This window comes from Fringilla coelebs (genome assembly GCF_963513975.1).
Source record: "Fringilla coelebs genome assembly, chromosome: 1".
Lineage (NCBI taxonomy): Eukaryota > Metazoa > Chordata > Aves > Passeriformes > Fringillidae > Fringilla > Fringilla coelebs.
In genome coordinates this window covers 73,048,645-73,072,175 of record NC_140028.1, presented here as the reverse complement: position 1 = coordinate 73,072,175, position 23,531 = coordinate 73,048,645, and the positions used below count along the sequence as shown (strand labels likewise).

The window sequence follows — 23,531 nt, the reverse complement described above, 5'->3', positions numbered from 1 at the left end:
TTAACACAAATCCACTCTATCTCCTTTGCTGCCAAAGTGATGCTTTCATTTCAATAAAAAGTTCTTCTATAAATTGTAAAGGAAGAACTTTAGCTGGTCTTTAAGCTTTCTTAAAGGGAAAGAAAATATCCTGATGCTACTCCATGGAAAACTTAAGGGCTGCAAGATTCCTTCAGTGTGATATTGAAACAGCATTTAACTATCTCAGCAGTTTAACAGTTTTCATACCTTTCATATTATTCCCTTCTTCCTCTATATCATTGTTCTACACTTTTTGCCACCTAAATTCCTTTTCATGCTTCCTATGTGCATGCTAGTTCTGTGTGTACAAGAGCCCTACACACCTATGAATTAGTTGCTAAGATTAGTTGCTAATCTTCTTAATAACCCATGAAAAAGTTAATTAGGGTAACACCAAAGAAAATGTAACAACACACAAAAAGAGGCTCAACTAAGCAAGATAAAAATAATAATTTTCCTATTATTTTCTGGTTATCAGGCTTCTGAGTAATACAGAGTAATAATTACTGAAAACATCAGAAAATCACACAAAATTTGGTAAGGACCAACTATCAAAATAACTGAACATTCTTTAACAGGTTAGTTGGACTAATAAGTAGAAAGAGTAAGAAAAACAGTTATGCAGAAAAGGTTGAAGAAATGGTTTTATAAGCAGCAGCTTGAGACATGATTTTTACTTCCAGGTATGTTGTAATTCATTATATTCATCTTTCATTCAAGACTACAGATGAGACTAACAGCTTCATTTGTGGGAAAACACACTCATGTTAGACATGGGGGAGTGTCTTCCCTTTATAAAGACAGTCTATTCCTGTGTTTATCTACCTGAACCACAGATAAATCTGCTAAGAACAGTTTGTCTGTCTTAAAGAGTAATTTCTCTAGAAAACTTCTTAAAAACTCTTTTAGTCCTAAGTATCTACAACACCTGAATTCAACCTGAAGTATTCACATATATAGATATATATAAAGGGGAAAAAATTTAAAAAACCCACTATGTACTCACTTGTCATTTTTAATATGTTCATAAAGGCGCTTGAACTGGCGGACTTGGAAGGACAGAATTCCCATCAAAACCACCACCATAAGCAGAAAAGGATAAATGCGTCGCTGAACGAGGTTCTGCATTTCAGCAGTAACTCCTACAAAACAAGACACAAATCCTTAGACATTGTAATATTGCTGAACTAACTCATGTATTTCTGCTTCTCTACTCGCTTCCACACTTTGTTATTCTATAACTTCAGTAGAAGGGCTGTGAAATAAATGACACATCCATTTACTTCAAAGATCCCAAGTGATAGCTTCATAGCTGCTGTTCTTTTTAATCTGAAGCACTACAAGTGGAAAGTTTTCCATTAACAGTCAAAATCCACAGTAGAAAAATAAAAGAGCTTATCAGTTCTTTTCGCCTATTAACTTCTGTTTATCTGCCTACTGACCTCTCCTTGTATCAGAAAAATTAACGCAATAAAATTTGGCATTCAAGTGAGACTGAAGAATAAAATAGGACTTTTTGAAAATATTGTTAACATCAAAACTAATTAGTACAAGACAAGTCTTGATGAAAAAGCTTATCTACCCTGGTTCTAATCAAATTATTTACCTCAATTGTGAGGAGATGGGAAAGTCTGAAAAAACCCTATATACTTAAAATTTACATTTTAATATTATTAAAACCTCAAAACAAACCCAGGATTTTCACCTGTTTGAAGCTTTATTTAGAATCTGACAAGTCAGAAAAAGATGGCCTCAGCTCCTAGAGGGACTAAAATCAAAGGCTGATTGTCCAAAGAAGAAATGAATTAATCATTCCTTTCCCAAACTAGCTAGATACCTAAAACGCACATAGAAGAAATCAGTGTCTGCTCCTCCCCTTGAATAAGAGGAGGGGCAGACACTGATTTCTTTGCTGTGGTGACCAGTGACAGGACCCAAGGAGTAGCCTCAAGCTGCGTTAGGGAAGGGCTTGGATTGGGTATTAGAAAAAGGTTCTTCACCTAGAGTGGTTGGGCACTGACACAGGCTCCTCAGGGAAGTGGTCACAGCACCAAGCTTGACAGAGTTCAAGAAGCATTTGGACAATACTCCTGGAACATGGTGTGATTCTTGGAAGTCTTTAAACATTTACATTTGTCAGCAGAAGAAGAGTTTTTTGTTTGGGTTTTGTGGGTTTTCTTCGGTTTTTTTTTTGAACAAACTAAAGCTTGAAGTTTTATTTCCACAAACATATTTACCCTGCTGTAAATCATGAGATAACAAATAGGTGTTCTGAATGCGTACATACCCAGTAAAGGTACAACACCAGAAGCTATGATGTACGGCACACACAGGGAAAGCAAGAGGACAGAGATTACGGGTGCTGCCAGTTTACGGATGATGAAGTGTAAGTCAATGTTACGAATCCCATTTGCATATACCTAAAATGGAAAAAGTTAGAAGTAGAACAGATGAATTAAGAAAGCCTTGCTTTGCACTTACAGTAATAATTAGGTTTTACACAATTCTTCTTATGAAAGGAAATGGGTGTTCCCATGGCCACAGCTGAAGAAGAAAGAACTCTGCCAATTTACATCATGAAGGTTCCAGGAAATCATTTAAACAATGCCCAAGAGACCAGCTTAATCTGGAACAGAGTGATTCAGTTGCAGGAATTGAAGAGATCTTCTGAAAGATCATTTAATAGAACTGTGGACAATGGTTCTGTGGGTGACCTGGGATAACTTTGCACTGTTAACTTACTTAGGAGAGGAGCCTGTATAGGCTAATAATATAAATAATTAAATTTTGTAATGGGCAGAAAATAGGATCCAATTTTGTACTTGTGGGGCAGACCAGAGCGTCTGTGCCTGAAGAAAAGGCCTCCACAATTCTTAAGCTTCTGTAGTTACTACCAGAAGCTAAGGTCAAAATGTAACCAGATTAGGCATGGAAAAAAACCAGTTTTGAATGACTACCAGCTACAGCTAAACAATGGCCTCTGTGCCACAGCCTGGAAGGCTCCGGAGAGTGTGTAAACAGCCCATGGAGAGCGTTCAGAATGGAATAGGGAGCCGTGGCATGCATCAAACATACTCCCAGACTTAGACTATATTTCTGCAGTGTGACAGCTGAAGTGATTTAATAATGGACTATGTGCTAGACTTACTCACAAGAGGTACCTTGTGTACAGAGGTTGGGACAGGCATCACATACAGTGCAGAGCTGAAAAATTACCTTCTGACAAACAACTGAGATACTTCATTGAGATGACAACTATGGAATTTAACAGTTATAATCAAGAAAAAAGTACTTCTAACAAAACAACAGGCCATGTTACTCTGAACTGCTCAGAGAAACTGTTCTGTGTTGCTTAATAATCAAAGGGGAACAAAAATTGTGTCTTTCATCTCTACTGATCTATGAATGGGGTAATCCCTACAGCTTCAGAGAAAGCAAAATTCTGTGTTCTTGGTTTGTGGATGTAAATACTGTCCAATATTTGGATAAGTATTTGGACACATAGACTTCATCTGAAGAAATAATCATGTTTCTTTCTCACTTTATTACAAACCTGAGAAAAATACATCTATGTATACAAAGTATTTTCTTGAATTCAGATTTCTTATTTTTTTTTTACTGTTAAGTGTACCTTAATGGATTAGGTAAGCACAATTTAAAAGGTTTTTAGAAGACTAGTTAAATTCTACTCAATTATTCCCTTACTGCAAGAGTAAACTTCTCTGACACACAACCAGAAACATAAAATATGTATTATACAGATAATTCACATGAACAGTTTTTCCCTACCTGTTCAATAACAGTTTTCAGCCACCACTGGGGACCCATCAGTGTTATGGCAGCAATTATTTTGGCATGCAGAACTCCAAGAGCCCAGTCCTAATTTTGTAAAAATTTATAGTGTTAGCATTAACATGTCTTTAAAAAGTCTGACAACCAAAAGCTTTAAGAGCAATGTGCTAATATTACTTATAAGTGAAAATATAATTACTTTTCTATTTACATGGGACTTTGCTCCAAAGAGATGACATCTTCTGCAAATTCCTATGAAAAAGAGGATGCTCTCAAGATTAATTGACATCTGTAAATTTAGCTCCCTGGGACCAGGAAAATCACTACTGCTATTAAACCAAAGGCAAATATAAAATAAAAGCATTAGATTTCAAGCAATTGACTAACAGTCTGGTACATCTAATTTACATTAAAAGAAGTTAATTTCCTTTCTTTATAAAAGAATAGAAAAAAGATACAAAGATGTTCACACTCATCAAGAAACAAGTTCTTTTCCTGCTTTTGAAGTTTAATTATTCCCAAAACCCTACCTGATGTAAGAAAAACTTAAAGCAAGGCAATGCTCTTAACAAAAAAAGTTATACTATTCAGAGGAAAATTTATGTTTTAATATAAACTGCAATTATTATGACATGGAATTAGGACACTATAACTACTGGCTTCTAGTAAACATTTCATATCATAAGTCTATCCTTTCTGGATTACAGATATTTGTAAGGGATTTTCAATAAAACCCACCAAAAATAGAATGCAAAACATAGGCTGATAAAGTAGAATAAAGAGCTAAGAACTGGTAAGACTTGGGACATCATAGACTAAATTAACTTTCTAAACCTGCTGGGGAAATACATTTTCTTTAACTGATTATTTAAAAAGACAACTTTTGTTAATGTCCATTCTAAAGGATTTTAAAAATTGTTACAAAAGAAGCACCAGTGTTAAAGTTGATTCATGTTTATTTAGGGATGTAACCTCTGCATAACTCTTTCAGGAAAAATGGAAATTAGTCTCAATTTTGATAGTTCCTTGCTAATTTAGAACAAGTCTCAAATCCCACTTAACCTATGTTTTGAAGAAGTTCTGCTACATGAAAAAAAAACTTTTCAGTATATTTCTTTTAAAACTTTTAAGGAACTAATGTGCAATAGTAAAGAATTTTTATAATCTCTAGCATTACAAACTCTTTCCAAAATTGTTTGGAAGCCATGATCATCTACCACTGTAATTATATATGTCCTGATTTTCTGGTCATCTACTCAGCTCAAAAATATACTTGGATTTTAAAATATGGAATAATTAAATAAGTAGCCAATTTCTTCTTTGTATTATGGCTTACAAACATTTGGATATTGAAAGTAAATGAAAGCTTAGGGCAGCTTAAAAAGTCACTGTCCCTGAACACTTTCTTATGTGGCAATGGCATTCTAGATGCTCTGAGTTATGGTCCCCTCAGATGGGTTTCTCTGAGTTATGACTTCTTTCATAATTCGGCCTAGGTGATGGAAGCATTTGTCATTCAATCTGCTGTATCTTCATTTTGTCTCCCAACTTGCAGGACAGAAATTTGCATTCAGCCTGTGAGATGTGACTGAAGAGTAATAAAACACAACTACCTCAAAATTTTGTATTAATGATTTGACAACTCAGGCCAAAATCAGCACAACCGTAAATAATTTAAAAATTATATTCATCATGTGCCTCATCACTGAATTAAAGTCTTACAAGGAACAAAAAAATACCAGAACCTCTTGCTGCATAACTGTATGCAGAAAGCTTTCCAGAAGGAATAGAGTATGTACATTGCTGCAGACATACATAAAGATATAATAACTTCTTATATAACTTTATATTTATGCTACTGGAAAAATAGCTGACCACTGAAATGCAACCTTTGATGTCATCTCACAACAGTTCAGCTTTTCATAGTTTAAATTCCTCAGCATATCCTTTTGGTTCAATAATTCTCACATCCAGACTGGCTGCCTTTTCTCTGCCACATACAAACATATTTGTGAAAAATGCTCTGAAGCACTGAATCCACATGAAGCAAGGTAGCCCATGCTCCTTACTCCTTACATCAACAGCAACAAAAGAGTGGAAACAACTGACCTGCCAAGGATAGAAGAGAGGTGTTTGATCCAAAGGAACTCTCAAAGGTGCAACGATGACCAGCTCAAACAAAAGACCAAGCAAAAGTGGAACCACACCAGCGAGCAGTATAGCCACTATCAATGTCTTCATTATCTAAAAAACCCAAGACATTTAATTAATATATTTACCAGAGGATTCTTTGTTTAAATTCAAAAATTAGAACTACATAAACACACAGCCCTGGTAAATAAACCTCTATTTATTTGTATGTAAATGTGGTTATGTAAAATGTAGTTATGTAAAACTACACAGACCTCTATTTCACACATATACACCCCTAGAAACAATTTTTACTACATACATAGTTTTCAATGCAAGTCTTAAAGATTGGGCCCTATTTCATAGGAATAGGAATTCTAGAAAAAATCGTGACTGTGCCTACTAGTATTCGTATAGTTCTAAACCATAAAATCACATTTACTGTTATCAATAGGGAATACTATCCAATGGCACTTCAATATATTGCATATGCTCACTCATATGTTGGGAAACTGAAAAAATTTTTCCAAAACTGCCAATTTTTCTCTGGAACAAAACAAACCTTAAAAATTCAGTCATTATAAAATATTTGACTTAAAAATGGATGACTCAGAACACTGTATTTGAACCTTTAGCTATTCTAAAATTCTCTTAATTTAACTGCATCATACAAAGTAGCCTGACTTAATTAACATGACAAGGAGAAGTGGCAAAGAACAAATAGAAATTATGCTTTAGGTGGATTTTCTTGAAGAAGCTAAGATCTTAAATAAGCTAAAATCAAAACGATGGATGAGGTATTTGGGGAACATGGCAGTACATGAAGAACATGTACAGTGTAACAATTCAATAAGCACATTAAAATGTCCATAACAAGATACATTTATGCTATTAATGTTTAAAGGAAATAGCAAGAAATCTACTACAGAAATCCTCAAAATCAAAACCAAGATAAAAAGTTGGGGTATGAATTTGTTTCCATGCTGAGAATCTCAACTCCTCATAGTTAATATTTTTGAGGAAAATATCTTTTATTTGAACAACACTAGTTCAACAGCTAATAAAGATCTTCCTGAAAATATGCATCAAGTTACTTTGTAGAGATATGGTCATCATCATCTATCAGCTTTTTTAAGTTTTCCCATTTGATAATTTCATGTAACTAAACAAGTAAATAGTCAAGCTTCCAGATTTATGTGAAAATGTGAATGTTTTTGAGAACACATAACACATGTCATAAAAATGCAATATATTCACTTTTAAAGGAAAACAGAAAAATATACACATATATATATTCAAACATATATACACACAAGCATATTTACATTGATTGCCTTCCAAAAACAGTTAGCCTAGGCAATGGGAATGTAAGCTGCAAAAGCTTCAAAATGGTCTGAAAAGCAAAATGTAGTATACATGTCAGAGTAAAGCCTGCAAGCAAAAAATGAAATGGGTCCCATTAGCTAATTTTTTGGTAGTTCAGTAGAACCTTTCTCAAGACTCACCATGAGAGACCATTCTTTGACCTTCTGGAAAATGACTCTACGACCCTGCGGCATCCAGGCAACCAGCACTGTCACAGCTCGGATAGTCAGCCAACAGACATAAAGACCACAGGCAGCTGTGTACAGCTCATGGATTTTGGCAGTCCCCGTCCAAAATGACATTAACCACCGGCCAGCGAACACTGAAAACACAAGCACTGTTACATACAGTAATGCTTCTGGGTGCATTAGGGAAGGATGCTTATTTAAAAAGTACTTATCAAATTATCCGAAACCCATAATGCATAAAGGTGTGAAGCACTATGCAAACGGCTTCAAAAAAATGATGCCAAATAAACACATAGAAATCCTTTTTCACCTAAATTTTTATTAGGACAGCAATGTGACCTGAGCTACAGCAAAACAAAGCACTGCTCAGAGCTTGAACACTGATCTTCAGAACTGCAACAGCGATCACGCATTAGTGTGTAAGCTTGAACTTAAATTATATGAGCTATCTTTGGGTTGTTTCACTGCCTCATGTAATTTTTTAAGACTTAGGGATGGGGCTTCTGAAGTTCTCTGACAAAAATGGAAGACTGATTTCGTACACTTCATTTTTTAATTGAGTGCTTTCATTTTCCTAGTATTACAGTGGAATTATTTTATGTCCTACTACTAAAACAATCACAGAATTTATAACTTTGATCTCAACACATTATTGACTTTAGGATCATTAACAGAAAGAAGGTATAAATTACACGGTATTACAGCAGACAGGTTATGAAATTCTTCATTAAAAGAAGAAGGTATAAATTACATGGTATTACAGCCAACAGGTTATGAAATTTATGCTGGTTGACATGGCTTCATTTACTCCAAATTATTTTTTAAAATACCAATTGTTTTTGAAGTACTTATTCAGACATTTTAAAGTGATATACATGCCACTTTACAAAATCTCCTAGTGATGTGTCAGGATCACAGAATCATAGAGTATCTCAAGCTAGAAGGAATCCCTAAGGACCATCGAGTCCAACTCCCTGCTCTTCGCAGTACTGAGCAATGATACCTTCAGAATATTTAATTAAAGAAAATACTGTAGAAGACCTGGAAACAATCTATGTATTTTCCTTCTTGAAACAGGGAAACAGGTGCAAGAGTGTCAATTATTTTCTAGTCAATACTACCAAGACTGAAGCACCTGAAGCCCTGTCCTCAGAGGAAAATTATTCTACAACAAAAAGGGAATGGCAATCTCTGTCATTTAGATTTTTAGATTACAATTTGATGACAAATTATTAAAAATGAGACTAGTTTCCATACTTTTGCTTTTTGACTTCAAACAATGGTTTCAAAACATCTGCCATGGTTGGGCATGGCAGCATACTGAGTTGTTTTCAATGAGAGTTTCCCATAACACTCACCTGGTAAGGTAAGGCAGATAAGACTAGCAATCAGTAATGTTATGCACATGAAAACAATCAAAAGAAATATCTGAAAAAGGAAAAAAAAAGAAAGAAGGGGGAATTTGTAAGAAAGTTTTTTAACCGAACCCCAAGAAATCCCAGTACAAAAAATACATCATCCTAGACAGGCAGCTAAACTAGGATGTTCAAATACTAACTGATGTTTCACTGTATAAATAAATCAGCAAAAAGAAACCCAACCACAGCACATGCAGAACACCTGTAGTGTTGTGTATTTCTAAAACTTTCTATTAACTGTTCCAAGACTAAAAAATAACATTTGAATCCAGAATGACTTAAGTTCTTTGCTTTGTCACATAAAAAAAGACCATCTCTTATGCTGCTCAGTGCAGAAATTGATTCCCATATAATCCTGAAATATTTCAAGCTCTGTATGCCATATGAGCAAGACACTGGTTTTAAAAGGAAAACATTGCTGACAAAGATCTTCCAGATGTGCTCAGGTTTCTGCGACCAGAAGCTGACAGTGAAGCTGGTTACTCCTCAGCCAGGTTTTCATCTTACTGGAGAATTACCATGTACTTGACTTTTTAAAATATTTCTCAAGCACCAGGTGCTATGAAGTTCTGCTTCACTAACCATCAAAGCCACACAACAAGCAAGCTTGCTATGGGAAAGCTAACACCTTATTCCAACAGAGAAAGTTGAGAAAGTTCAATCAGGAACACACACTTTCCTTGACGAGACATTTGGGTACAAAGGAAGGAAGTGTCAAATGCAATACCACAGTTACCTAATGTTAGCCATCACTTCCATTCTTCAGCTATACCTGAAACCACAGTAAGTGAGCTGTGGTGAAGTTTATATTTAACTCACAGTTCTACTAACAACAAAACAGCTATCTAGTTTAAGCTGTATTATTATTCTAGAAATATAAGTATTTGCCAATAAAATTTCCTTTCTAATTTTAAGGATCGAGAACTTTCAAGTATTATACAATGCCTTTCTATGTTTAATACAGATGCAGAAGCAACAGAAGTTCTCTGTTTATTTTTTTAATAAAGCAAAATTCTTCTAAATACACTTCAGCTACAAGACCAAAATATGCCCCCTTGAAAGCCATGACTTGTTAGAGGCACACCTGAACTACCTGTTTGAGAAGGGCTTATTATCTTTCTCTTCATTACTTAGTGTAAAGAAATCAAGATGTCAATTGACACATAATATCCAACATATATGGGCTCTATAAATAAAATCGTAATTGAAGGTCTTACATTAAAGGCTGAAAAAAGCCTTATATGAGCATAACTGCAACTCTACATTTTTGAAAGCTGCAAACCATAAGAAACAGGACCCACCATGTGACTTCTGGCCAAATCTTTCTTAGAAAAAAAATTTCTCAACTGCCTTTTTCTTTTCTCTTGATGTGTTAGGTATACATACCCTGAGTGGGAATTTTAAAGGCCTACGATAAGGCTGGAAACCCACAGGTCCCCCCTGTTGAAGTATGGCTTGATGGGCCGCATGGAGACCTTCTCCCACAACTGGAATGGCGTTATTATTGCGAGCATGCTGGTTGTTAGGTTGCTGATTTGCATTGTTTTCGTTCTCTTCCTGATCACCAAGTAGATAAGAATGAAGATCCCTGTAACAATCAGAATTTCAGTTTTTTTCTGTTTGGTATGAATGAGAGGCTTACAGAAATATAGGCCTACTCAGAATCCATGCAGGTTGTACAAAATTAATACAGGAGTACTGGCAGAACCTTGATTAAGTAAAATAAGCCTTTTTTGGTAAGGTACTCAATGTCATCATACACACAATTTAGAAGGAAAGTGCTGGTGTGGATGCAGTTAGGATACAATCACAAGGAAAGATCACATATCTGTTTGACTGGTTTAAGAACACCACCTGGTATTAAAGGTGGTGTGCACATGAAAGGAAATTTACATGGATATTTCATGTAAGCATGTAAGCACACAGCTCTACTGACAACTTTTATGTTATTGTCACTAAGCTCTGTAGGAAACAACGGCCTTCAAATCTAAACCATACAAGGACAGTGCTGCATCGCTATGGACATGCTGTCAGAAGTACAAGGCAGGCAGAGTTTTTCAAGAAGATTCTAAATTACTCAGAACCTGTTCACAAATTTTTAAGAATATCAATCCTAGGAAAAAAATCAATCTACTTTAAAATTATTCTGTTGATGTTTTCCACATAGACAATTCGCAAAATTTGAGTCTGATTAAAAATGAACATTTAGAACTTAATTTTCCTCAGCTTTTGCAGAGTAAGATTTGTGCGGATATTCTATTAGCAAGGAAATTTACCCAACAGTTTGCTTTTTAGGAACAACAGAGCAAAAGATTTTCATCTGTGCTAAACTAAAATTGCTGAAGAGGTAATTTGCAATTGTCCTAAAGAGCTGCAACAGTGGAGTAAGAAAAGCCATTTCTATCATCATCTCTAAAACTCTCTTGTTACACTATACTTAAAAACAATCAAAACTTGGAAAATAATTAAAAACTTCTTCAAAATGCAAACTAAGACAAGATGGGGTGAGCAGAGTTTCCTTATGAGAAACTAAAATAAATATTTTGGATTACAGTGAAGAAAAAAAAAATCTTTCATTTGTTCACTCACTTTCTCAGACATAGCTTGGCAAAGAATAATTCTTGATCCTAAGAGTGCAACATGGTGGAAGAATGCCAATATACTTTGAAGTTAAACTGAAAACTGTACAGAAACAAAATCAACCTTACTTTTTTCTTTACTAATTTGGCAAACAGATGAACTAAAAAATAATTTCAAGTGCTAGAACTCTGTCTGGCAGTACAATAATTTACTTTATTTGACAAAGAAATGGTTTTATCCCTCTCTTAAGTCTGAACTAGTAACTTTTAAACCCCTAATTAAAATTGCTTACTTCTTCAGCTCAATGTTCCAAATTATTTTTCTTTTCCTTCTTATAGTAAGAAATCCAAGAAGTGCACATGGATTTTATTTAGATGATTCATGGAAACACACTGCTGACATTTATCTCCTTATTTTCATATAATAGGGAGTGAAGAAGATGTCAGTCATACTTTTACAGCATTTGCTTAGTGAAAGAAATCTGTAATGGTGTACCAAAAGAATTACTTGTCAAAGGCTAGTCCAGAAGTACATACATCTACTGCTTAGAAGAAAGCAGTAGAAAACTATATAAGTTTTTCATAATGTATTTATCTGTAGAAGAGCTCGAAACCTGCTTGTTGGGATAACCTTCTGGAAAGCTGCCTTCATGTTTAAAGGCCAAACTGGGCACAGTGGTTGTAGCTGATTTTGGATTTCTGTACTTACAGCAAGTATCCAGCAGTAACAGTCCATGCTCGTACAAGGCCTTTCAACCACTGTCTAGTATGTCCTTGCTCTAGCAAAGCTGGAAGCACCACCTGAAGCAAAAGCAGCTCTAGGGAAAGTTCACTTACTGGAGCATCACTGGAAACAATGGGAAGAGCACAAAATCAAACATAAGGAACATTCTTAAAGAAATCTTTTACACTGAATCCTATGAATGCCACCACAATACAAAAATACATTGGATGCCAAAAAGGAAAATTCTTAGTTTTTTGCTAAGGTTTTTCCCTATATATTACCCTGAGCAGAGAGGTTAGCCACTTTGGCATGTAATAAATTTAGGGGAAAAAATTGAGAAAGATTAAATCTAAGAACACAGTATGCATCTCTATTTGCATCTCTCATTACTGTTTGAATTATTATTCAGAAATAAGAAAAAACTGCTATCATTAAAAAAATGCAGTTACAGATATTCTTTTCCTCCTGAAGCAATGACAGTCAGGAACGAGTGTGTTAAAAAAGCAAACACAAAAGGAACTTCACTATCAGAAAGTTGAAATGTTTTGAGGGCACAAAGCCCCGAGCAGTTATCTTTATGGAAGGAATACAAAATGCTTCTTTTTTCAAGTAGTTTTTAATTTGTCACATTGTATGATGTAGCCACGTCCTTTACCCTTTCCTTCTCTTAGAACAATGAAAATTAGATTAATTGAAGACAAAATAACATAACAAAAAGTGTCACTTTAATGCTCAGGGAGTGCAAATACACTTTTTCCAGTTATAGATGCACTGAAAAAAAACCCCATCTTTTTAAAAATAAATGCTCACCTGTAGAGCATAACATTATATGGAAGAAAGTTAGGCAGGAGATACTTAATAATGCGTATAGGAAGCCAGAGCATGAGTAGTACAATTGATCCAAAGACAATCTGCAATTATAAAGTAAACAAGTTAGTTGAAACAGTAGAAACTACCAAACTCAGTTTCCCACCCATGTCTGACATGTTCCCTGGGTGTGGTGGGCTAGCCCAAGCTAACAGCTCAATGCCTTCCCAGCTGTTTGCTTATTCCCTCTCCAGCTGAAGTGGAAGGCAAAACAGAAGGCAGGCAAGACTGAGATAATGGCAATTTAATAGAGAAAGCACCAAGTAAGCAATCAAAACAGTAAGAATTCACTCTCTATTTCCCATCAGCAGACAATCAGCAATTTCCTGGGAAATCAGGAAGGCAAACACCATAACCATGAACATCCCCTCCCAACCTCCTTTCTCACAGCTTTTACTGCTGAGCATGATGTCATATTCCTTTGGTCAGTTGTTCCAGGAATACCCTCCTTCCAGCCTGCAGCTCAGTCACTGGAGGTGAGGGAGCAGGGCAGAGCAGCAAAGAAAATGCCTGGATGCTGTGCAAGCACTGTCCAGCCATAGCCATCAGGCCTGTGTTAGCAACTCTGTTTCAGCTGCCCATTCAAAGTGCAGAAGGACATTTGAAGACACTATGAAGAAAATCAATTCTATCCCAGGCAGACTGGTACACTACGATGCCCTCGCCAAACAGGACTGCAGCTGAATAAGCAGCAATAACCCTGCTGACAGCTAGAGCAACGCCAGAGAGTTCTTTCTTCCTGCTTCCCCAACACCAGGATTGCTTATTTTGTATTCCTCTCTTTACTGAGTGGCTGACTTCTTAAGCAACTTGCTGAAGCGTCAAAAGACCTTTCAGTTCCTATTTCTTCACGTTTCAAATCGACTGAAAGACCAAAATTCAGTAGGGGACATCAAGTGCCTGAAGACAATGCACTTTTATGATTCCTGTTTCCTTAAGGAAACCCAATGAAAAAAGTACATTTTAAACACATTCTTACATTTCATATAAATGAAATAGAGACTAAAGATATGAAAAAAAATTGTGTTTAACTATGTCAAAAAGAAAAACTGAATCCCATTCTTCCTGAAAAATAATAGTTTATGTCATACACAAGGCATTTCTTTAAATACAGAAGATAAACAGAGCTTGAAAGGTGTGATTTATTCTTTAAAATGGTAAATGATTACCATTCTGGATCCCATATTCTAGCATGAGGCTAGTGAAAATTCTGAATTAATTAGCTGAGCAAGTCAAAAGGTGAAATTCAAGTAACTGCGTGTTCAACACTTATGTGTGACAACATAAATGAGACCATGAGCAACCAGTAGATCTTGGCTTGTATTTGGGCCACCTGATGTACCATGAAATTTCAGGCAGCTGAAGAATTACCATTATCTAAGGACAGAATGCTCAGAAAGGTGGAAAGATCAACTCCATTCAGATACTGAAGGGCTCTCTAACAGAACCAGGATCTCTCTGAGCTTTCACTGCTCAAAGCACCTCAGGTGTAACAACACAGTACATCAAACAATGGTTCTGGTGTGTCAGCTTACACAGTTCACGTAACATTTATGTCAGACAGTCTGCGACCCTTCCTTCACTGCGTGCTCAGCAGTGCTCAGCAAACCTCAGACAAACAACTGAAGTGAAAAAAACTCTCAACGTTTTCACTATCTTACAATGATAATCTGGAAACAGCCACCACTGGCTACAGCAGCAGAATCCAGTCCAAAATTTGTCTAGAAAATTACTCTCCCATGCTGCACTACTTTGGCTGAACTGGGCACACAGTGTTTAATGCAGTAACTGAGGGCATAATGAAAGTTACTGGATTTACAACATCCATTATAACAAACACTTATTTTCTGAATATACAAACATTTTCTGGGACTTCGCATAACATACTTGGTTTAGAAGACAGCTCTGAAGTCCAAGCGACTCTCCCCAAACCCCTGCTATGAGCAGACCCAGATACATCAGGCTGTTCAGAACCTTATCTAGTTGAGTTTGAGCATCGAAAGATGCAGATTCTGTTGGCAACCTGCTCCAGTACCAGTTCATTTCCATGATGAAAATGTTCTTTAAATACACAGTACATATGCAGCTTTATTTCCAAATAAAAAAATCTTTTTGATAAGTCCTTACCACTGATAAGATAAACCTCCTGAGATGTCTATAGATGGGCAAATGAATCATTTCCTGCACAGGATTGAAGTCTGGATCATTCAAATTCCTGAGAAACCATAAGACACCAGGTCTCAATACCTGAAGTAGGAAATAGAAAACAATACATGAGGACAATATAATCTTTGTATTTACTTTTCATTGTGAACAACACTGCTGCAGAAAATAAGCTTTACCATAACAGGGATATTGGTTGAACAAGATACACCAAAAGTGCACAGAAATACAACAAAGAAAGTATTATCACATGGAACTAGAGAACCAAAAACCAAACAAGAGCTTAATTTTCAAGTACTTATTGATCTTAAACAACTAAAACATATTTGGATTCATTTGAAGGCAATGCTCAGATGTAACAGCTAAACAAAAATCTCTAAGTAAAATGTACTCAAATCATGATTTTTCCACTGCAGTAAGTACCAGCATGGCTCTTCTTACATAAAATTGACTCCAATATACACAAAAAAATGGTAGCAGCAATACCCACATATGAAAGATTTAACAGTTCTGTATGTAAGCCTGTAACTGTGTTACATACCAATCTTGTTCTTACAGACTCACCTCTCTTAGCAAAAGGATGAAAGATGCAAAATAGAAGACGTAAACCATTCCAACCAACCAATGCAGAAACATTGTGGTGCCTGGGGCAGACTGAAAGCTCAATTCTCTGTCTTTCAGAGTGGCATCAAACATCTCCTAGAAGGAGGTAAGTAGTAAACAAATTTGAATAAAGTTTGGCAAACATCCACAAGAACTCATTTTGTTTACCCTAGTTCATATATACTAAGCATAATTTAAATATTTGCTTTAACACATAAATACACATTTAATTAGAGAAAAAAGGGATTATTTATGATAAGAACAGCAAATAAAGATCAGTATCTGATCAATTTATTTCTTCTGACAGAAAGAAGAATTATGTCAACTCAATCACTAACAGACTCTAGATAAGTTATAAATCAATTCAAACAAAGTGGCACTATGATGGAAGCAAATAATTCCCAAGTAAAGTTCTATTTCTACCAAGGCTGAAGAACACTAATTTTGTCCATTTCAAATTTATCACTCAGTATTTTCAGGACAGAAAAATTGTCCTCAATTCCAAACACATGCAGCAAAGATCTTTTTCAAACCAGAAAGAGACTGGACATTTAAAATATGAAGTCAATACCATTCCACACAAGATGGCTACATAAAGAAGTTTATTCAGAGCACAAGTTTGCCTATAAGTAAGCTCATTATAACAGTGGTCTTGTAACAGCACTAAAATGGATTAGGATCTTGTTAACTTAGTAATAGCATGTTAATTTGTATTTAGTAACATAAAAACCCCAAAATTAGCATTAGGCAGTACCTAAAAAACCCTGGAAATTTCCCTCTGGAAATGCTGTTTATGAAAACAGAACAGCTCTCTTCTCATCAGAACTTTTTTTTTTTTTTGCTTCAAATATAAACAGCTACAAAAGATTTTATCGTTATTTGTTTCTGTTCTTACCAAGGAGCATATATCCAACCACCAGCCACAGATGAGAGGAAACACACCAATTTCAACCACCACTAACAAGGAAACCTTTAGGAAAAGACAGAAAATAACATCTCACTAGTTTAACAAAAATTGCTAAGAAATTGATAATGTCAGTTTAAATTGAGAGGGTTCTTTTTTCCACACAGAAAAAATTAGGATTACCTTGACAACAATATAGCAAACTCCTAGTAAACGACGTGATCGCTGAAACTTAACGAGAGCTGCCAAACCCTGAATAGCTTTGTCAAGAAAATAACACTGGAAAAATTTTTAACTGTCTAACATCAAACACTATATTATGCTGCTTTTAGCAACAGGAAATTTTATAAAAGAGAAAAATTAAAAAAGTATGTGTACTATCAGGATTCTATTTTCAAAACTGGCTGTGACACCAGTAGTCATGATCTGGTGTGCTGAGTAACGTCCCCAAACACGCATCTAAAGTAAATAAATATTTATTAATAATAGGACCCTTCTTAAATTCAACAACCAGCAGTTTTCTCGAGAAATAAATAGCTGTCTCTGAAAACATCTGCCACAAATAAGTAAGTTTAAAAACAGAAGACCTACTTTAAATAGTAGCTTTCCCTTCACTGCTGTCTAAATCAAATTCTCACCTTTTCCAAGAAAAGCTGGATGCAATTGCACTTTGGGAGTTTGTTTTGGGCTTTTTTTTTCAGGAGGCAAAACCCACATGCTAATCTAGTAATGTTTTACACTTGCACTGCACATCAGTATACTGATGTAGAAAGCCGATGTTAACTTTTGTTTACTTTTGCACAGAAAACTGGAAACAAGTGTATATTCTTTGAAACTGAAGCTGATGAAAAAAACATGCAGCTGGAATGCAGCCTTCTTACTTATGATGAAATAAATCCTTCCAGCTTCTGGTTCTTTATTTTCTACAACTAAGAGAAAGTAGTTTTCTCTGAAAAAGTAATAATGAGAAAGAAAGTCTTGCTGCAAACTTGCAGTAGTTCAGAGACATAACAAAGAAACTAAAATAATTCTTATTAAAAAAATCTGGCAGGATCAAAAAATTTGAATAAATTTCACATCATACCTCCTTTTATAATCTCTCTGCTGCAACTACAGTCCACAGCAGAAGCCTATGGATAGTAAGGAAAAATGATTCCACTCTCCTCCTCAGACAGACCTTCAAGCAAGCATAAAAGCCCTTGCTTGTGTTGTTAAGCATGTGGAAGTATTTGAAAGCAGGCAGTCACACTGACAACTTCTAAATCTCCAAGAGAACAGAAGAGACCTTTCCTCCAATTTCACCGAAAGAGCAGAGAAAAATGGTGAGTTAAGTGCACCTACACCACGTCTGCACCTCCACAGAGCATAGCCAGAAGAAATTATTAACACATAAATCCAAACCAGGTAACTACTGACAAAAGGATACATGACAAACAATTAGAGTCACTGCTAGAAGAACATATCCCACTATAGTTGTAATCAGGCCTTCGAAGTGAGATGCTTGGACCTGGAGCAGGGAGGAAAAAAAGGTGAAAGTTTACCAGTCTCTTAGAAGATTACATCTCCTTTTTATGTAACTAAGATAAATTCCAAATTTCAACTCTTCAAGAAGAATGCCAAGTTCCTCTAGTTTTTACATATTTTAATAATCTACTACTGTTTTTGTATATTTACCAAGAATCGATAATGTTTACATTTACATTACAACTACTTTCTTCAAACTCAAAACAACCTCAATATATGAAACAAAAAGTGCCACCTTACACTGTTTCATTCATCCCCTAGTTTCCCCTACTCAGTATCATCCACTATGAAAATTACTAAACAAGTTTAAAATGTACACAAGGAACAAGAGGCTGTTAAAAAACCCTGAAGACACACATAATTGTTATAAACAGTAAAAATCTCACTTGAGAGGTAAATAATGGAGGAAGTGGAAAAGAGTGGGACAATATTTTTAATCATATACTCAAAAAGGTTGAAAGACTAAAAAGAAGACATATTTGAAGTTACTTTTGCAACCAAAATAGAAGTGGAAAGATGCTACAAAAATACTGTGATTGAATGAACAGTGATAGCTTATTTTTCATTATGAAATTATAAAAGAGTACTCACATATTCCTCAAAGCCCAGGCCAACAATGGAGAAGTGACCAATGTGGTATGGACAAAATGCTGTATAATGTAAGCAGAAAGGAGAAAAGGCCATGAAAACTGGTAATGGAGCCTTATTTGCAGGATGAATATTAGAACATGGTATTATTCTACCTCTTGTAAATTTCATGAAAAAAATACAAAAATAAATTTCTGTGCAAATATTTGCAAGTGTTAGATTCCTATAATTTTCCAAACACTGAAAATCAGATCAGAATTTGCAGTTAAGGACTAAAACAATATAAAATTACACAGAATAAGAGGACAGTCTGTTCCTTCTTACTTCACATTGCACTCTGTAAATTAATTCCATTTCTCAGAGTTATGTACTAGGCTGGCATCTGTCTCAGACCCCTGTAGGAACCTATGCTGTATATTCATTCTTTCCCATGCACTAAAAGACTTCAGTATCTATTTTACAGCCTGGTGAGATGGGACTTGCTTTAGCAAGGCTTCAGTTCTAGCGCTTTAATTCTTAAGAATACTTAAAATATTGTGAAAAATGCAAGCCCTGCAGAAATTTGCAGAGGGAAGAGGAAGGAGAGAAAGATGACACCCAGTGAAGGGATGAGGAGCAAATGAGAAGTCTTTTACTTTGAACTAACGCACTAAAAACTGTTCATTATTCCTGAGAACTCACTCCTGACCATTCTGAGGTTTCAGGGGAAATGCATTAGAAAACACAGCACTTCCCCATTTTTAGAAACCTGCATATTTGCAACAAAATCAATTTTCTAGTTACTTTATCTCACTCTGTTGTATTCCAACCAAGTTAAGGAGGACTACAGAATTCAACATCATTTTTTTATAGAAGTGGAGTGTGTCAGTATAAAGTGAAGGGGCTGCAGAAGTGGCAAGCTTCTATTTTCACCTATATTGTCTTCACTACACCATCTTAGCCCACCCTGGGAACTACTACTGTCTAAACATTCCCTCAAATGAAAAGTGCTATGATTTCCTCTCTCCTCATTTCTGTATGACCAACATTAAAAAAATTCCAATTTCAAAACCCAAGAAGCAAACAAAGAAACCGACAAAAAAACCACAGGGAAAAGATTTAGCAGGATTCATATTACCCTAATCAATGATAATAAAAGTTTTAATTTATGTCTCTTTTAGGAAAATCAGCAGTTATTGGGAGAAGCAAACATGTAAAAGATAAAGGGAGGAATAATTTAATTTTCCCTGCCCAGTAAGAACAAAAAAAAGAAAAGTGAGATGAAAAAGATCACACGCACAACTCCTATGGATATCAGAGTAATAACTTAAAAGTTGCATTTTTGATGTTTTATGAGAATATAGCGCACAGTTTGTCATGTTTTTTAAATAACATTATTTACAACATTTTCTAATGGATTCCTTAAAAAAAAAAAGCACAAAGGAGTACAAACTCCTCTGTGAGTACTAGACTGAGTAATAGAAAATATTAATTAAGTTGAAATGAATTCATTTGTCCAAGGAGAATTTCTGGACCACTAATTAAGGTTACAAATGCTTTCCTTCTGTTTGATATTTTATCAAGTAGCTCCTGTGACATCTGAACTCACAAGTACTATAATTACAAATTACTGGAGATTTGGCAGTTGCAAATTAAGCAGTATTACTTAATGGGAAAGATACTAAAAATAGGCTTGAGAGGCACGTATTAAATTCCCAGACCTCCTGCTTACTTAGGAAAGCAATTCTCTTCTCTGTTTGTGAGTTTCCCTTTGGCAAAGCAGCTACTGAAAACGTTTCTATACGACAGCCTCATTAATCATCCTTATTCCTTCCTTATTATTGAATTTTAATCTATGGTTTAGAAATTCCATGGTTATTATCTACTTTGTAAAAAAGCCTACATATTATAGCAGCTAAAAAATCCAATTAACTTATGATAACTATGCATTAAAATAGACTAATTATTAGAAAGAAATAATTCAAGTATTTTCCACCTCTTATTTTAGAACAGTTACAGTTTCTCATGAGCTAAACATACAATGTACTTATGTTTATTTCTTTTTGATTTGCTGTTCTGTTTCAGTATCTAGATGTTCAAATCCCTGGTCAATGTCGTGAGCTTTACTTTGTCTGTAAAAACTTATCTCCAGTACAACTTCAGCTTTTCAACCTCAAACCCTTCTGCCAAGAACAACCACTGAAAAAACATCAAAGCAACAAAAATTTCTTTTCTAAACTGGTCATTCAGAGCACGCGAAACTTTGTGGTATTTTTGTCTGGTATTTTTTGAAGTGTATAATATGCTTCATTTGTCACTAAAATGCTACATTCTTGTATGCCTCCCTCCCTTTCAGTCTGAGCTCCAAGAATGGATTGTAATGGAAAAATCTGTATAATTCTATCTAGTAAAAACTATGAAGAGAAAAAAAAAATCTTAGCTATTTCTCAAAGTGCTGCATTTTCTTGCAAATTAAATTCCCTGAGATTCCTCCTTTAATTTAATATTAGAAATAAATATCTTCTGCGCTTTAGTTGACAGGGGTAAAGTTCTGCCAGGTTTCCTATTTTAAATCTATTCACCTAAAGAAATTAAAATTACAAAACTAGAAAATAATAAATATTTGTTATTCATATTGCCAGTTCATTTTTGGTTCTGTTTTTAGAGATTACATCTTCATTTTTCTAGAACAGCCTTAAAATGGACCTGCACTACCAATTCCCAAAGAAGGATCATTTTAAAACCTAAGAGCAAATAATACTTACCAAAGACAAGTATGAACAGAGTATTTAAAGACACCACCCAAAAGACATGTTCCTGTAAGGAGTGCAGGGGAAAGAGGAAGGAAGATGACAAGAAAACAGTACATAAATGTCAGTCTTTTAAATAAGTGACTTGACTTTTGTATCTTAACTTATTTCAACAGACTACCATCACCAGAACTTGCACATCTTATGTCAGAGCCAGGAGGTTTGTGCTCAAACATGCAGCTCAGTTACATTCATGAACATTTATCTAGATAAGTGCACTTACTCTTGCTTATATTTTGTAAAAGTAGGCTTTTATTTTAAAATCTATACAAATAGTTCCATCTTTATAAAGAATTACATGAAATGTGTGTGGATACTTTTTTTATAAATGAGAAATGTTACTTGAACTTTTAACAATTAGTCCTTGACACAACAAACGCATTAACAAAACTGACAGCTCTGACTCTAGAAATGACAGCACATCTCCATTTTTTAATATTACTTTTAGCTAAGATGTGACCTCAGCCACGAGTACACTGGATTTTTACTTCTTTTGATATTAATATTTAAGGTAAATGACTAAAAACATAATTGTAAACCTTAGGCATCACATTTAAATAAGAGACATTAATGACCTTTGAGGTATTTTTCAAACTGAATGATTCTAAGATAGAGTATTTTGAAAATAGAGTCAACTGAAAATCTAGTCTACACTAGGTGTAGTGGTGTTATGGTGGTATTAGGACAAAAAAATATATTTGAATGAGAACTGTATTTTAATTATAACAAAGATCAAACCATAAGGTTAGAATACATATGTATTTTCAGTGTGTGCTTTTTAAAAGGTCTAGTTTTTATTTACAGTGGAGTAAGTGATCCAAAGTAATCTGTCTTTTAAGAAATTCCACTTTTATGCCACACACACCACTAATTTGTGAAACTCCTAAAATCCCTGTTTGCTTGAACATGACATCATATGAAACTCTCTTTAAAGAAATATATATATGATATGAAAATAAGGATTTTAAATACAATTATACAATTATGTATATTAAAAAATACAGGTACTTAAAAAAATCCTTCTGTAGAAATTCTTGAAAGGCAGGATTGTACTTACTAAGAAAACCAGAGATCCATCAAGTCCAAGCATCTGTGAAGATAAAGTTATTTTTACTTATTAGTAAAACTAACCTGAATCTAAAATAAGCCTCTTTCACACTGACCTTTATTGTCCAATGCAGTCAAGAGTATTTTAATGGCTCAACCAACAGTCTTGGCACATAAATTCTTACTGATAAAGACAGAAACTAAGTTCTCATTCAACACAGTAAACTCAGGTGTTCAAAGGCAGTGATATACACGTGGAATATCTGAATACACATGTATCTATATGCGCTTGGTCAAACCAAACACAGAATCAATTAATTTATAAGCTGCTTCTCTCCATGACTTTGAAGACTTTGACAAAGATTTTGTATTTACAAAATATTGTAGTGATTGAATGGCTATTTAAGTATGCGTTAAATCAACTCACTATTTAAATGCAAGACCAAATTTTTGTTTCATTCTACTTGCAAAATATCAGTTTATGCTGCACTGAGAGAAGTTAGTGTTTTACCCTTGATGTGTAAAAGCTACTACTAACATGGTAATTTGCTACACTATATGCTATTAACTTTTGAACAGAATTGTTGTACAGCTAAAAAGATGGAAAACAAATTCTTCATTACTCAGCACAGCTGTTATGAGAAGCATCCATAGAGCAGTCAAAAATAAAGCATCCATTAAAAAAAAAATATCTCCTTTCCCCTCACTTTGAGTCTATCTTACTACTTCAATTGAGACACTCCTAACCTACAATTCCTGCTGTAAAGTTCCATGTTCAAGGCTCTTTTGTGTGAGGACTTTGCACTAAATTCCAAGATATAAGAGTTGC

General features: G+C 34.9%; 1 protein-coding gene across 2 annotated transcripts in view; it reads right to left on the bottom strand.

The window, feature by feature from the left end:
- The window catches only part of MARCHF6 (membrane associated ring-CH-type finger 6), a gene marked incomplete at its 5' end in the record, with an annotated part of 43,958 nt that overhangs the window by 2,098 nt on the left and 18,329 nt on the right, over positions 1 to 23,531 (bottom strand). For both annotated transcript variants that reach the window (XM_084219336.1, XM_084219335.1), the window contains 17 exons: positions 1,028 to 1,163; positions 2,309 to 2,441; positions 3,811 to 3,900; positions 5,923 to 6,057; positions 7,449 to 7,630; positions 8,855 to 8,924; positions 10,301 to 10,502; positions 12,203 to 12,340; positions 13,028 to 13,128; positions 15,212 to 15,331; positions 15,812 to 15,946; positions 16,746 to 16,820; positions 16,938 to 17,006; positions 18,181 to 18,261; positions 18,870 to 18,928; positions 21,611 to 21,662; positions 22,713 to 22,745. In XM_084219336.1, the coding sequence (XP_084075462.1) occupies positions 1,028 to 1,163; positions 2,309 to 2,441; positions 3,811 to 3,900; positions 5,923 to 6,057; positions 7,449 to 7,630; positions 8,855 to 8,924; positions 10,301 to 10,502; positions 12,203 to 12,340; positions 13,028 to 13,128; positions 15,212 to 15,331; positions 15,812 to 15,946; positions 16,746 to 16,820; positions 16,938 to 17,006; positions 18,181 to 18,261; positions 18,870 to 18,928; positions 21,611 to 21,662; positions 22,713 to 22,745 (1,811 nt within the window). The remainder of the gene's footprint in view (positions 1 to 1,027; positions 1,164 to 2,308; positions 2,442 to 3,810; positions 3,901 to 5,922; positions 6,058 to 7,448; positions 7,631 to 8,854; positions 8,925 to 10,300; positions 10,503 to 12,202; positions 12,341 to 13,027; positions 13,129 to 15,211; positions 15,332 to 15,811; positions 15,947 to 16,745; positions 16,821 to 16,937; positions 17,007 to 18,180; positions 18,262 to 18,869; positions 18,929 to 21,610; positions 21,663 to 22,712; positions 22,746 to 23,531) is intronic.